Source organism: Seriola dumerili, unplaced genomic scaffold, assembly GCF_002260705.1.
Source record: "Seriola dumerili isolate Sdu_G_001 unplaced genomic scaffold, Sdu_1.0 BDQW01000621.1, whole genome shotgun sequence".
NCBI classification, from domain to species: domain Eukaryota; kingdom Metazoa; phylum Chordata; class Actinopteri; order Carangiformes; family Carangidae; genus Seriola; species Seriola dumerili.
The window spans coordinates 1199710-1216270 of NW_019174876.1; the positions used below are offsets into that span (position 1 = coordinate 1199710).

Genomic DNA, 16561 nt, shown 5'->3' on the forward strand with positions numbered 1-16561 from the left:
ACGACAGGTATAGTTGTGTGTCATCTGCGTAGCAGTGGTAGTGGAAGTCATGCAAGCTGATAATTGGACCCAAGGAGGTGGTGTAAATTGCAAAGAGGATGCCGCAGTACCAATCCTTGGTCCTGGTTGTCTTCGCCAAGAGCCACTGAAGGAGCGCCAAGTGAGATAGGATTCAAACCAAGAAACTGCTTTGCCCGAGATGCCCATATCACAGAGTACAGATAACAGGATGTCAAAGTGTCAAAGTTTGCTAATAGGTCCAGAAAGAAATGAACTGAGGACTGAGCTGCGGCTCTAGCTGCCCTTAGGGGTTCTGTCACAGACAACAGAGCTGTTTCAGTGGAGCGGCTGCTCTTAACATGTTGGAGGACTACTACTATATTATACTTTTTGGGGCCTTGCACTCAGCGGAGGCGGAAAGAGAGGGTGGGAGACAAGTTGCGGAGGTCACGGTAGAATGAAAGGGGAGGTAGTGGAATGGACAGCAGTGAAATGAATTAAATACTGGTCAGAGGCGTGGAGATGTGTGACTTTTAGGCAGTCTGTGGCAACATTTCAGGTGAGAATGAGATCAAGTTCTTTTTTGGCTTTGTGAGTCAGAGAACTGCATTTTAGGTCAAATTAATATATCAGGGACATGAAGTATGCAGAGCTTGGATTGTCTAAGTGGATGTTCATATCACATAGGAATATTAGCCATGTTTGGGAATGATAGACAAATGTGTGTCTGGCTCAACCACAAAATCACCCATTTGTCCCTGTGAATGGTAAATGACAGCCACAGAGACTTTTACCAGAGAAGTCACCATGACAGCATGGTAGTTTAAGGAGAAGTATTTGTTTGGAGGCAACAGTTGAGTAAATGTCCATTTTTGGAAATTAGGAGCGACAGTCTCTATTGATATAACATGAGCTTAATTGAACAAATCTGTGACAGGATTGATTGCACCCAGCTGAGTGCACCCTCTGAACTAGCAGCACAAAAGGTTTGTTTTTGGGGATGTGAGTTCATTCACACTCCCCTGCTGCCCTGAAAGTCACAACAACTGGCCAAAACTTGCAGTTATAATGCATAATTAATGTGCTTTTCAAGTACTAGCAAGGACACAGTACAAAGGAATATCTGTAAATGAGATTAATAAGAAGTAGCACTTTTGTTACAACTGCAGCCTCCACACACCCCTGTGAGCTTGTTCCGATTTTTGGATTGCAGTATAAGTATTTAGGCGCTTTCTCAATGATTCGTACGCCCTCTGAATTAGTAGTACAAAGGGTTTGTTTTTGGGGGCATAAGTTTATTTACACTCCCCTGCTGCCCTTGAAACACCCGGCAGAAACTGCAGTAATACTGCACAATTAATGTGCTCTTCAAGTAGTAGCAAGGACACAGTACACAGGAATATCTGTATATTCTACAGGAGTGCAATCCTAAAGTACATTCTGACTCATCAAACTCATAAGGGTCATCTACAACGTTGAATTTGTGCTTATTTCTGATCCAACAAGAAGACTTGGACCTTTAAAAAAATGGTAAAAAGTAGCTTGGTTCCTCACAACAGTAAATGATGGCACAAATTAACGTTAAGACACACCTGTCCAAGCTGAAAACAATGGGATACTGATAGACTGGTAAATGGAGAGCTTAACCATCAGGCTCAGCTCCCTCTTCAACAGCGTGTACTTTAGTGCTGCTGCAATACCAGCAGCATCGACAACAAGACCCCTAGGTACTTGAACCCCTTCACTTCACTTGCTCTCAGCCCGAAGGGGGCAATACACTGTTTTCTGGCAGAGTACCATGGCCTCAGACTTGGAGTTGCTGACCCTCATTTTGTTGCTTCACACTTGGCTGAAGACTGTGTTTTCTGCAAATGACCCAAACATATGAGGATATAATTGCGCCTATCAACTTTTCTAATGTGGGATCATTTCATAGTTTTGTCAGGACTATTCTTGCATTCTGTACCACAGACATTTTGAATGAATAATTTTCATTATTGTCAGTGTGATTATTAATCCACAAATTACTCTCCTGTCACCTGCTCACAGCTACAACAAAAATCTCCTCTATGTAAATAAGCCTTTAAACACATGCTTGGCATTAAAGCACAATACAGCACAGTTATCTCAATTAAAGCATATGACAGAACTAATTATAATTGCACTCAACACAAACATAGTGTACAGGTTAGTGAAAGTTATTGCCATATATTGTCTTATAATGAGAGCCAGCATTATATTAGGCAATAAAATTATATTAAAACATTAATATTATTATATGAGCATCTCACAAAAGTTCCCAGCTGTAGAGGATTACTACTGCCATGGTACCTAGTTGCAATGTATTTGGCCTGAAGGACATAACCTTTGTTTGCTAAGCTGGGTAACCCCTGTTACTGTAAAGCTCTCTTTGGGGGGCTTGACTGTGACTGTGCAAGTGGCTGTGGCCTCCATAAGACGCGACCTTCTAATCTCACCTCTAATGTCTGCTACAATGTGAACTCATCCCTGGAGATGAACACACAGAGAGGGAGAAAGAGAACGAGTCACAGAAGGAGAGACTAACGCAAGGAAATGGATGAAAGACTGAAGGGAGAGGATTTCACGATGAGATCTAAACAGGGCAAGAAAAAAATGAGACGGAGAGAGAAACATACAGTGAGAGCTGAGGAAAAACTGAAATAAAAGCAGGCAGAAAATAAAGAGAAGGAGATCAACCGTCAACAGCAAACAGACCAAGAGTACCAGGGGGACCTTTCTGTCAAGAAAGAAAGAGGATAAAATAAAGAGATCCTCTGCGCCTTTGTGTGAAAGCCAACAAAACAGCTTGACTGAAACATTAAACAATGATCATGATCAAAGAATACGAGGATATACATATTTGATAGCCCACTGTTGCATGCTACTTGCAATGAAGCTTCCTCCCTTTTAATGAGTGTAGACAGTTGGCTCTTTTACAAATGAGGGAAACAAAACAGAAATGAGGAAGAGCAAAGAGAAGACAAAACGGGAGGAAAGTGTAGAGGGAGAAGAAACAACATGAGGAAATCTACTGGCAGATGCCAAACAGAAGTAGAACACTGAGAGAGAAGCAGTAAGAGAAAATCAATGAAAACCAGAGGAAGTGTTTCCAAGGATACAAATAAAAATGTGTTTTCATGTTCTCCTTATTTCTCTTTCCCTCCCTCTCTATATAATGAGCTCATCCTCTTAAGGGAAGAGGACAGTTCTAGCAGGAACCCATCAGCAGAAGCTGTCCGGGGTCAGAGATGCATGTGACAAGGTGTCAGCATGTGTGTTTTTGTGTTTGGCTGATGTCCATTTGTTAGCGTGCCTGCTGACTTATTCCACTTGATGTCATGATGTTAAAACATCACACTCCAAAGTGCTCATTCCACTGCTTATTTTCACACATAGACACAAATGCCGACACTCGCATGAATGCTGAGACACACACACTCAGTTTTTTCATGTACAGTGTTAAAATTTAGAAAAAAAAAAGGTTGGAGCACTATTTGCACCATGGTTTATTTATCCCACTGATCTATGCACATCAGGAAAAATGAATAAAAGAAATTCAAAAAGAAGAATTCACATGTCTCCCATGCTACCTACTTCCAGCAAAGCTACAATATGACATTGACTTGAGTGCTGTGGAAAAGAAGGCCTCCCGGGATAAAGGTTGTTATCCATCTTAAGCTTAGATGGGTGCTTAAGGGAGGAGAAATAGGTAAAGCCAAGCCAGAGCAGTGATCTTCAGAGAGCATACGCCTAAGGGGAGACTTACCAATCTCCCCTCTCATCCACTGCACAGTAAAACGAAGTGAATCAACTCTGCATCCTTTTCTCCTCCTTTGTCTCTCCCTCTCTCATTTTCTCAGGCTCTTTGCTGTCCCTCTTCTTCCCTCCTTCCTTCCCTTCCTCGTTATTTTCCCTCCGTTTTCTGCTCTAACGAGTGGCTGCCCCGTGGGCGAATTGCAGGCTGGGGCCTCAGACATCAAGTCCCATTCGCCGCTACACAGGAGTGTGTCAGCACCAATGAAGCTCACACGAAGATGAGACTCCCGCCCAGTGGATGTATGTGTGTGTGTGTGCGTGTGTCTTTCTGTGAATGCGTGCCTGACTGGCCTGGATTTGGGATATGGTTTTTATAAAGCTCTCTATTCCCATTTGCTCCTCTCCCCGCGAGCAAAAATCACACTTTACCACGTCACTCAGACCAACCAACTACATTTCTCACACACTCTCTCACTCTGTGTCTGTGTGTGAGTGCAAGAGGAGGAGAAAGAGTAGTAAGAAAATATAGTAAACAGAGAAAGGGAGCAAGGAAGGAAAGGCAGAGAAGGTAAAGAAAAAGACAAAAGATAGAGGGAAGAAGAGAGGAGATATGAGCGATGAAGAGAAACTTCAGTCCAATGATTATCCCTGTTGTGACATTCAGTGTGTGTGTGAATGTGTGTGAATGTGTGTGAATGTGTGTGAATGTGTGTGAATGTGTGTGTGCGTGCGTGTGTGGCCATTAATCCTGCAGGCTATGTGCTCAGTCAGGGGTCTGTGCCCTGGTTTCACGCCCAGACTGGTTTTAACAAGTGTCACCTCAAGTGAACTAATACACAGAAACCCACATGCATGACGCAATTACACACAAACACAGACTAACACACACACACACACTCATTAAACACATCTCATTCTCCTTCTTCAGCAGGGTGCCATCAAAAGAACATCATCAAGACAAAAAGTATGTGTCTGCGTGAGTGTGTGTGTGTGAGTGTCTGTGTGTTGTGTGCCCACCACAATTTCCTTAGTCAATATCTTTTTCATTCTGCTTCCTGAATCAGACATTTCGCTCCAGCTATTACAGCTGCTTCAGTCTAAAGATCCTTTGTGTGCCAATCTGTGAGTTTGGATGAAGTTTTCAGTGATGTTTGAGTTTTATGTTAACTGATTATAACCCATCATAACATAACATCATACTGCATGATGCATTAATGAGTACTAACAAGATTTGTGTGCCTTTTAGCTTTGAAATGCAAGTTTAAAAACATGCTTTTAAAAATGGGAATTGAAAAAAATGCATGTCTTGTAAAGGAGTGCAGCAGCCAAATAATTCCAGTAAAGCAAACTGGTAGCGGGTGGCAGTATCCAGCAGCTCCTCAGACTGAACTGAGGTCATACGTAGGGGGTTCCAGTTAATTTTGTTGGAGTGATCACAGAGTCTACTGTTACTATCATAACATTGATCATGTTGCTCTGTGCTTTCACTTTGGCATTTTTGAAGTTAAAAATATAAAACACATTGTTGCAGCTCATCACTTTATGCAATATAATGAAATAATGTCAAATAATGTCATTGTTCTTTTCATTAAGGGTAATACATAGGGGGGTAAAATCACCAAATCACAATTGCATTCTCTGCTACAAATGTGGGTAATTGGTTTCATGCCAGTTGTGTGTAATGTGATGCCTAGCCAAGCTGAAGGCGCAGTTACTGAGGATTAAGCCTGGCTCTCCGCAGTGGTGGCTGATGGTTTTTTTCCCCCCTTTTGCCACTCAAGAACCCCAAATAAACCCTAGTATGATGCTATTTTGAACGTGCACACTATATTTTACGCCCTAAAAGACAAACTCTGCAAATAAAATACGCAGAGATAGTTAGTGGATTTGAAAATTAACTAGTTATTATAAACACCGTCAACTGACATCTTAAACAATCCAAAGGTGTCCAGATACTTGGAATTTGTAACCAAGGAGATCTTTCCCATCTCTACCTTCTATCCCATACAACATAGCATAACCTGCTGGTATTTTTAGACATTAATGTAAAAGTAATAATCATTACTTAAAATCAAAGAACAACAAATAGTATTCCCTACATGATGTACTTAGCGTAACTCTGTAATAGTAAAGTGTAATCCTGTCATTATCATCTAATTCAGAGAGATGATGCAATGAATCTATTCGTCATTTATCTTGGAAGCAGTAGGCTGACAACATGTCTGATGGTTAAGGGCGAACTGTTCACTAACCAAAACAGGATGGTCACACAACATTGATTTCAGCTTGTATTTAACCCTAATTACACCCTGAACATAACCCTCTATCCAGCCAAACTGCCCCCTTCAAGGCAATAACTGCAAATTGATTTCTGTTACAGTTACACACGCACCTACCGTCCTAGTTAGAATCCATGACAATAGACAGAGCAACACCCTGTAGCCTAAGAGTAGAACTGCTTCCTCCACATTAAACAGCCCATTACTAGACATTGATTGCAGTTAACACCGACGCCAGACTATATTAATCGTTCCATCCTTCCGCTCTAGTGCCTTAGCGCAGATCTGAACCTGAGCGTTTATCCGGGATCATTTAACAAAGTTCGAGGAGGTGAGGGGATTTCTGTCAGTGTGTATTTCATCACTCCCGCTGCACTGAATCCAGTCGAGCTGTTTGAAAATGAAAGGAGTCGGAATGAAGAGCATGTTAGACAGAAAAGACAAATTGGATGTTTTGGCGCTAAGGGGGCAACGAGAGGAGCAATTTGATAAAAGCAGTAGCAGCAAGGTCATACAAGACTTGTCTGTTTGCAGCAGCGATTTTGAGGTAATAGGCAGCAATTTCCACAAGTGACTATATGAGGAGGAAAAATGAGAGTGAAGATGAGAGCGAAACACAATAAGGTGCAGAGTTAAAAGGATGGAAGATAGAAGTCATGACTATGGCAGAGTCAAGATAGAGAGGTGATGCGCAGTATGAATGACAATGAGGAATATATCTTAAATACGATGGTGTCATGATATCATAAAAAAAGATCTTATCAGAATGCAAAAATAATGCTTATTATTAGTATTAACACCATAATATCCATAATGTATCAAATTACCGTATCAATTTCATACTAATGTTACAGTTTGTGAATCTTTAAATTCAGACTAAATGTCCTTTGGTGTTTATGCAGGATGAAGGATAAAGGTGTTCATAAAATATGACCTCTTTGCTGAGGCTGCTGCCCCCGCGACCCGGATCCGGATAAGCGGGAGACGACGAAGACGAAGACGAAGGATAAAGAATGGAACGTATCTGCGTCTCAGTAAGATGAGATAGTCGAGGTGGTAGGTGTTTTTCTTTTTTTTTTTTTACACTTCTCCTGTTATCATTGTAAGCTGAATAAAGATTTTACTTGAATTTACTATGACAAATTTGGAACCTTACAATTAATATAAAATATTTTGCTATTTAGACATTTACAATTTGGTAAAATAAATAAATAAATAATAAATAAATAAAAATCAGGTGTTATTCACAGTTGAAGACCAACTTCATGTCATTCACAGCTTTTGAGCCATTTGCAATTAGAACATATTTCTACAGAAAAAAGTGGAGGCACCAAAATAACTGACTCTCTCTACAACCATTTACATCTGGGGAGTACTGATTAATGTAATAAGGATTTTGGTGATTGTCGGTAATACAATAAAGCTGTAAAATTAAGGAAAAACTCAGCGTACCTGTTGATAGCAGAGCTGAGCTCATCCAGGCGCCGTGCATCGGTGGTGGAGGTGTTGTCAAGTTTGGACAGGCTGTCCATCCTCTTCAGAATTACCTCCAGCATGTCACTGATCTTCCTCAGCACACCACGTGACTCCACGCCTCCCAGCACTGAGTGGAGAGACAGACATGGGAAGACAGGAGATGAATGACAAGCTGGACACTGGAGTACATAACAAACTTGCAGAACAGAATGCACATTAATCACAAAGCCTGCAGCTCTTCTTGCTCACCGTACTGTAGTTGATTTTGGCTGCGGTTTTGTTTTGGACAACTGTGTCTGTGCACTTCAATGCAGTGTAGATGAAAAACAAATTCCCTTGTGTGCCAAACAATGTAAAAGTCCTTAATTAAATTTGTTGCTTCTGTGTCGCGTATGGGTGTTAGCTGAAAACATATAATGAGTAAAGTAAATGGACAGTTCTTCTTAAATTAAATTGTTTAAAAAAGCTGCCACTTCCTTTTAATGGGTTTGTAAGACAACATTTTTGTCTAATAGCTTATAAGCCTAAATGACAAAATGGGGCTGCAGTAGCGAACCGTATCAGCTGTGGATTCACCCCATTTACCCACTCAAACGTTGGTGTTCGTCATGGACAATGCTCCAAAAGGAAGCAATAAATCAAAATCCAAGTGTGAAATCCAAACAGTATCATAGTACGCAAATCACATAGTAAGTCCTCTCTGAGTAGGACAGATATACAATGTGATTTAGGTAGAACCTTACGAATGTTTATGACGAAGTACCCAGCAGAATCTTCACACATACAGATGTGATATGGCTCAACTAAAGATAACCTTATTTGGACATGCAGTACATATTTACGTACTGTAGTTCTAGGGTTAAATGTGGCCACCAGGAAGGAATCCTTCACAACTGGATGGCATTACTTAGTGTTCAGCTTGTGGTGTTATCTCTTTTCTCTTTGACGCATCATGCTTCAATAAATACTTCTGCTCAAGCTATCTTGGTATCCCCTCCTGAACAATTCTTCCATCTGCTCACAAGATTTCCATCACGGCTTTGAGTTGATGTAAGGCTGTCAGGTGTCATATTTTTTTTGCAGCTGCAATGAACATCCAAAATGCTGACACACACTCACACAGTCCCTGAAGAAATATCCCATCCCCTACCATAATACCACTTTAACCCTATGAGAGCATCTCCTCTTCACTCCAGCCTGTGTTATTCCTCCATCTTAAAGTCTAAAAGCCAACACTTTAACCTGTGTATTTATAGCTTTAATTCTTGTTTCCTCTGCCTACAGCAGTGCATGTTGCCCACTGCTTTATTTTGATATTCATCGTAAACTGGGTTTTGTTTAGGCCAGACACCCCGACACTCGGGAGTAGGATGTCTGAATACAAGCTTACCTCCATATACTCTGATACCCTTTGATATGAGAATAAGACTGAGTTATGAAAAGCCAGGAAGCTAATTATGCTGAGGCACTTTTTCTTGCTTCTTTCTCTGTCTGTGTCTGTGTGTTGGCCAAGTTATTTATTTCGCCTACCATAGCAGAGAGGGCTGCCTGTGGACAGAAAGGATGCAGCTGTGTATAAAGATGAATGCGCTGGCCATCAGAGTTGAAGAGTGAGTCTTAACACAAATGAGCACGCACACACCGACAGTGAGGGAGAATATACTCTGACTGCACAAAAGGTGTAGCAGACCTCATTAGAATAATTACACCGACTCTGCCAGGGTCACTGTGTCTGTGAATTCGGTCATAATGGCCCAGAACAAGGAAGGTGACTGAAAGGTGGAGACACAGATGGAAAGCCTTTTCATTTTATGTCTTTGCAGAATTAATCTTTACTGTACGTCTTACTCATCGTCTTTGAGTGCTCACAGAAAAAAAGTGAAACTCCAAAGACTCAGAGATAAGAATAATTGTGGCTCAAGATGCAGTTTATCCTTTTTTTTCCACTTCAAGCTAATGGTAAAGGGGTGAGTCAGGTAAGACAAGAAACAGCAAATCACATGTATTACCTATAATGTGGTGAGAGATGCTTATTCTTTCAAGCACCAGAGCAACAAATAGTACTATATAGAAATATTTTATATAGTTTCTTTTTTTCAGCAACATTAATTAATATAAATCAAATGTACCCTGTATAAAGCATCAACATGCTGTGCTGTTACATCACCTCCTTTATCTACTATGACACCCTTTACACCTGCAATCAACATGTGTCTTGGATGATCAGATACAATGTTATTTATACTGATTATTCCTATTTATTTGATCTTCTTCATTGTATTGTTTTTACTTCTTCTTTGTCATGTTCTTATTTTCATTTTATTTGTCTTGTCTGGAGTTATTAAATTTGTAAAACACTTTGTAATTTTGTTAAAAAAAAGTGCTATATAAATAAAGTTTATTTTTAATATCCAACATTCATGTGAATATGCTATGGAATAAAATCCACCTTCCAACACATCTGAAGCTCACTAATTAACATGTTATCTCCACAAGTTGTACTTTTACGAGGGTTATGTGCTGTATTATTTCGTAGCTGGAAGCACTAGGCTTCTCTAATAATATGTCATCAGTGGATATATCATTGTGTGTGCAAATCCAATAAGGAGATAAACGCAAATTAGACAGGTGTCAGAAAACGTGAAGTGTAAAATACAACACTTGTCAAAAATGGACTGTCAGGATGCTGGCAGATGGTGAACAAGAAAAATTAGGTGTTCATAAAATATGACTTGGAAAAAAAAGTCTTGATAATAATGAAAAACTGATTTCAGTGTGTACACTGTAGATGCATTTTAATGCCAGGTGCAATTATAACCAAAGCTTATAAAAAGTCAACACAATCCAAACACTGCCTCCCATGATAACGCAAAGTAAAGAGAGCCAAGGGAGATCTGTCAACTTCAATCTGATACCATCATTAAATCTTCAGTAACCACACACGATGCAGTAAACAGCCTAATAGGATATAGCTCAGGACATGAGGGACACAAAGGTCAGAGTGTATTCTCCAAGACTCCCATCAGAGCACTTGGTAGGGCCCATATTGACACCGAAAAACACCTGGATTACGCTGTCCGACCACTCTGTCACACCTCATGTCTGCTGCTTGACAGGCAATTACAGCCAATGGGCTCCAGTGCCTAACAGCACCGATGCAAGGTCATTGTCTGTCTCGATCTCCTCCAGCAGCAGATGGAAACCTAAGTTCAGTGAGTTATCTCCACAGCGACAGATGTATTCGTCCGAGACTGACAGTGTCATGTCCTTTGCCTGTGATGGATCGCTGTGTCAGGGTGTGCCGATGGGTCGTTCAGGTGACATCTTTGTGACTGGCTGATAATGGATAGCATCCATGTTAAGGGTCAAGCAAATTGAAGGAGTGGCCAAGCTGAGAAAATGATAATTTATGATTAAGGTTGAATAAAGATTCAGTGCTTCTCTCAGAAATTATAGTCCTGGCAAAGCCTCTGAAAAAGCATTAGCACCCACACACACACTAAAATCATGCTACTTTCAATTACTGTTTAAAATGGGCGAATCCCTTTATGCTTGGCTGTTAATAAAACTACTATATGAGAGGATATAAGATTAGAAAAAAAACACCAAAGTAATATCACAATACCCTTGCTGATAGATAACAGACACAAATGGCTGTGATGTTCAGGAGCGCAGCAAAATGAGCAAATGGGAATGTTTCAACAAACCCTAAAAAAGGTACAAGAGATACAAAAAGTCAATGAGTAGGCTGCATCTTTCACATGTTCCCATGGTCTCATGTATCAAATATAATTTATGTCAGGGAGCTAATTGTTCTCTGTCAAACTTTTTGTGTCAAAATTTAGATAAAGAAGCTCCCTGGATGGCAAATAACCAGCTGTAGCAAATGAGGTCTTCCTTTGAAAAGCAGATCCTTCACTGTGCACAGTGATGAAAGACTCTTTTTTAATGTGTTTGACCAAGGTGACCAAATACCAAATCAAAAGGATGAGTACCAATATCTCAATAGCTTCCTTGAATGACACAATTATATGGAAAATGACTGCCCTCATCAGATGAAACCTCATTCAGATCTCACTGGTGCAATGTAAGGACACTGTGACCGAACACACTGTATGTAATGGGAAAGAAAGAAGATAAACAGCAGCAATAACATTACTGCAGCGATGGAGATGGTTTGACTTGCTCAAGCATAAAGGCGGTGGAGTCAGAATCAGGATTGTGTGTGTGGGTGACTTTGACATTGCAAGCACAAGACCACCTTTTAAAAACTGATAACAGAAATGCAAAAATCAGGATGTGAAAGACAAGAACTAACAAACGAAGGATGAACAAAGAACACGGCCAAGAATCAAAATTAAAAGTAGCATCTAATTTCCCTCTCTGGGTATCCGTATTGAGCCTCGAGATATTGTTTGTAGGCTCCTTCTGATCACCCTATCACTGATCACAGATTACATGGAAATTAATAAAAGAGCTCTCATAGGCCCTTCACTGGTGCAGAGGTTAGCTCATTATTTGGGCAATGTATTGACAAGTTGTGAGCGCTCTGTACAATAATAGGTCTGAAGTCAGAGGAAAACCTTGCACAGCAAAGAATCAGCTTTAAGGGAAAAAAGCAGTCATTTCTTTATTTTTAACCACAACATTTTTGTGATGCAACACAATAGCTTATGAACAAATTTAACTGTTCATCGTAAAGCAAGACAATTTACTGACCGCAAAAGAGCCAAATATCTTTCAGTTCTAACTGCAGTGTTGAAACAAAAGGGCCGAAAGTGGAATTATAATGTTTCTGAACTACAGCAGTAATTTTTTTTAATGACTATAAAACCAAAGAGACCATAACTGATGCCACAGATGTCAGAAGCGTCCAGATAAGAGTTCACAGATGAAAAAAAAAAAAAAAAAAAAAAAAATCACATTCAGCCTCTATGAATACACATATGTACATTTGGAAAATTACCAATGCAAATGCAATCAGTCACAGGCATGATACAAATTCCATTACTTGGTGGTTATTTCACTGGCATTATGACACACTGAGACCTAAGTTGCATTAAGGTCCTTGCTGAAAGCAAATATAACTCTGAATTACAGCAGCTTATAATAGTGATGGTTGCCTCAAGGACTAGGCGACTAAAATACCACATTTAGCCAGTTTTAGCAAAAAATTTTTTAGCAAAAAGCATTATTGAACAGGCCAATAGAAGGCACAGTGTGCTGTATTTTTGAAATGCATTGTGTGTCAGTTACTTGTTAAAATAAAAAAAACTTCATGATGAAATTGCCCATCTTGATCAATTCATACATTCATTTTGTAAGAGCTGATAAACTAAAAACTACCCTCACACCAAATAACCAAATTTATAATTTATGATTTACTTTAATTAGAAGTATGCTGGAACTTATTGACTATGTATAAAGCAATTATTTATCTCAAGTGATTAAACAAAAGTAATTTTTGGGCCTTCACTTATGGAGCATTGGGTTGTCGTGCTGTCTGAGTGACTACCTGTTTTTGTTTGTATAAAATTAATGCAGACTTAATACTAAAGGAGAGTAAAACCAGTGAGCTAACAGGACCAAGCTGCTGGCATACTATTTCATGCCGTGTTTGGCTTCCCCCACTGGCACAGGGTGGAATAAAATCAGCACACACACAGACACACACACACATACATACACAGTGCAATGCTTTAGCCACCATATTGGGCTGAATATTTAGTGTCACAGCACATCATATTTCTCCTGAGGACTGAATTGCGTGAAGTGTGAACTGAATTCTTGTTAGTGTCTCTTAACAGACAACTGGAAACTGAGAGAGAGACTGTTTGTGAATGTGTACCATAATGCATGCATGCATTTGTGTGTGCACACACTGTGGCCTGCACAAAAAGTTGTCTGTTTTTCCTTAACCAATTTGAGCTTCTGAGCAGCCAGACATTGAGAGTGGGAACAATTAACATTAGTGACTGGAAATTAAATTCACCAACCAGATGTCGCTTCACTGAGACTTCATTCAGAATACTGAAACTAATATAATAAGTCACTGTGTGTGTCTTTGTGTATCTGTGTGCACGTACTTGTAAAATGAGTTCATGAAATAACCAAAGCGTGTCTGTCTGCTTGACTTTATGGTAATGGGAATGACAGAAAGGGTCACACAATATAAAATAGCTATGACTTCCCTCCATCAAATCCTTTTATGTCACTAACTCAAAAAAAAAATAAAAAATTATATTTCACTCAGGCTGGGAACAGCATTTGTCTGTTTCAACTGCACCATCAAAAAAGAGAGAAAAAAATAATAATTTTTTTTTTATATCTCAGCACAGTAGGGTAAAAGAACACAGTATGTAAGGTTTCCTATGATTAAGACATGTACTGTGTGCAAGGTGAAATACAATGGATTCCTCTATTACTGTTGAATGCTAATCAAAAAAGAGGATTTAAAGCAGCAGGCTTCCTTCCATTAAAAGTGCACGATTGTGCCCTGAGGTGCTCCGGCAGCCTATTTAAGAATGTGTGTGTGCATGTGTGTGCGTGTTTGTAAAAAGGACAAAGGTCATAAAGAGGGCAGTAGGTTGAAGAGATGTCTCTCTCTTCTTTTTTTTGCCCAGTTAATTGAGTTAAACTAAACTGCACAAATCCTGAATGCAAAATAACATGACAGCCAGGTAGGAATTTCATCATTTTAGGGACAAGGCCATTTGGCCTTCAGTGTCACAAAAATTTTTTGGGCACAAAGGCAACATGCCAGGACACAAAGGCCATAAATAACTTGACTTTCTGATAAGAAAAGAAAAACAACATTATATGCATGTGCAGACATGTGTGGAAACTAAACTTGCACATTAAGCGTTAAAAGGCAGAAGTAGCAAAAGAGCAAATTACACTGATTTATCATCTCTGTATGATCTGCTGTAAGTTTGAGAAGTTTGAGACAGAATATTGTTACACAGGTAGCACAGCTCCTTTCCTCAGTATGTAGGGTGTGTGTGTTGCAGGTGAAAGAGGGAGAGAGGGAGAGAGAGAGAGAGAGAGAAAGAGAGAAAGCGATGCTGGTGAGTTAACTAGATAGTTAGAAATTAGTAGCGTAGTATATGCGCACAACCAATCCAAGCTGCAAGGACTGCTGCAGTGACACTTTTAAAGCAACCTCGAGATTTTCACAGTTGCATTGGCACAAAGGCCATGGGGGCCGTAGGGTGTACAATGATTTTCGATGGCAATGGCCATTGTGGTCACCATGAAATTCCTACCCTGATGACAACATGTGTTCACATGTGTTTACAGTGTATTACAGGGGTGTTTAGATTTACAGTGCATTCAAAAAGTATTCAGACACTTTTTGTTATGTTGCAGCCTTTTGCTAAAGCAAAAAATAAAAAAAATGTTTTTCTCTCTCATCAATCTACACTCAATACCCCATAAAAATAAAATATATCACATTGACTAAAGTATTCAGACCCTTTGCGAACTGAAATCTAGCTCGGGTGGCTGAAGTCCACCTGTGGTACATTCAGCTGATTGTGTCGAGGCCCTTTCTAAAGCTGGCCGCCTCTCCCTTACTGAGCAATCAGGGGAGAAGGGCTTTGGTAAGAGAGGTGACCAAGAACCCAATGGTCACTCTGGCTGAGCTCCAGATATCCTGTGCGGAGAAGGAACAAAGCTGACAACATCCACTACCCTGGAATTTATGGCAGAGCGGCCAGAGGGAGGCCTCTCGTCAGAGATTTGGAATTTGCAAAAAAGCTCCTACAGGACTCTCAGACTGTGAGAAACAAGATTTCCTGGACTGATTAAACCAAGATAGACCAAAACCTCAACTGAAAGAAGTGAGGAATGAGTATTCACCTGCAGCGGAGTTATGGCACTTTGAAAACGTTTCCCTGTCTCCACATCTCAAGCACGATCGAGCTCCGTCTTTGAAAATGAAACTATCTTGAGGCAACTCTCTATCATTTGATATGTGGTGGGTTTGTGAGACAGCTCTGAACTATAAACCTTCCTTCGGTGAGTCAGCCAATCATAAGTGTGTGTGTGTGTGTGTGTGTGTGTGTGTGTGTGTGTGCGCCCCCGATTGTCTCTTAGAGTATGGTTGCGGTTGCACACAACACACACGATGAGTGACACACTCATATGTGACCACACATACACATGCATACATCTGCTTGCATAAGGTATTATGTGTGACAGAACAGGGTGGTGTTGTGATTGGCTGGGGTGGAGGGGTGGGGGTGGAGGGGCATATTCATGAGAAGAAAACCATTTGCGGTTTGATGAATGCTGACAGAGGGGCCTGCTGGATAGGAGTTGACACAGCTAAATTAACTGGAGACCGATGTCATTTTGTCACAGGAGCGCACACACACATGCACATGCCCAGAAACACACACATCTACACACAGAATGGCAGACATGACTGAAAGCTACTTAAACAGGGACATACACCATACCAAAAAAAATTGTGATATTATTTCACACCAGGAAGTCAATATGTAAAGAATAGACCTCTCTCTTTAGAATAAACATCAAGGCATTAAGACTTGAAATGATGATATAACATTATACATTAAGAGATGTTTCATCAGTGCTTAATAACTGTGTGGGCTCATAAATGTTTTGTTTGAGACATTCCCTCTCAGTCAGTATAATCTGAATGCAGGGCTTCCAGTTGTGACACAGAAAATGCAGTCCAAATAAAATCACTATGGGTGCTGTCATGGTGTCCTGCCTGTTGTTTCCTATTATTCACTGTCATCTGCAGGAATTGTCTGGAAGTGACATCATCATCACAGTCCGTCTCGGCTCCTCAGGTTAAGGAGAGACTTGTTCAAAACCATGAACTAGAACCCAGCTAGACAATCCACAGGCGTACATATTAATTCACACAATGCATGTTTACCTTTGCATGCCCCCCCCCCCCACATACACACACACACACTCCATCTTCACCCTCCCTCTTGAGGCCTCCCTAAACCTCTTCCTTCGTCCCTTACCCTCGCCCTCCTCTGATCATCATC

The 16561-nt window shown here is 40.3% G+C and overlaps 1 protein-coding gene across 1 annotated transcript in view; it reads right to left on the minus strand.

The window, feature by feature from the left end:
• Positions 1-16561, minus strand: part of LOC111236335 (alpha-1,6-mannosylglycoprotein 6-beta-N-acetylglucosaminyltransferase B-like) — a 111913-nt gene that overhangs the window by 66321 nt on the left and 29031 nt on the right. The window contains exon 3 of the mRNA XM_022765034.1: positions 7509-7659. Coding sequence (XP_022620755.1) covers positions 7509-7659 — 151 coding nt within the window. The remainder of the gene's footprint in view (positions 1-7508; positions 7660-16561) is intronic.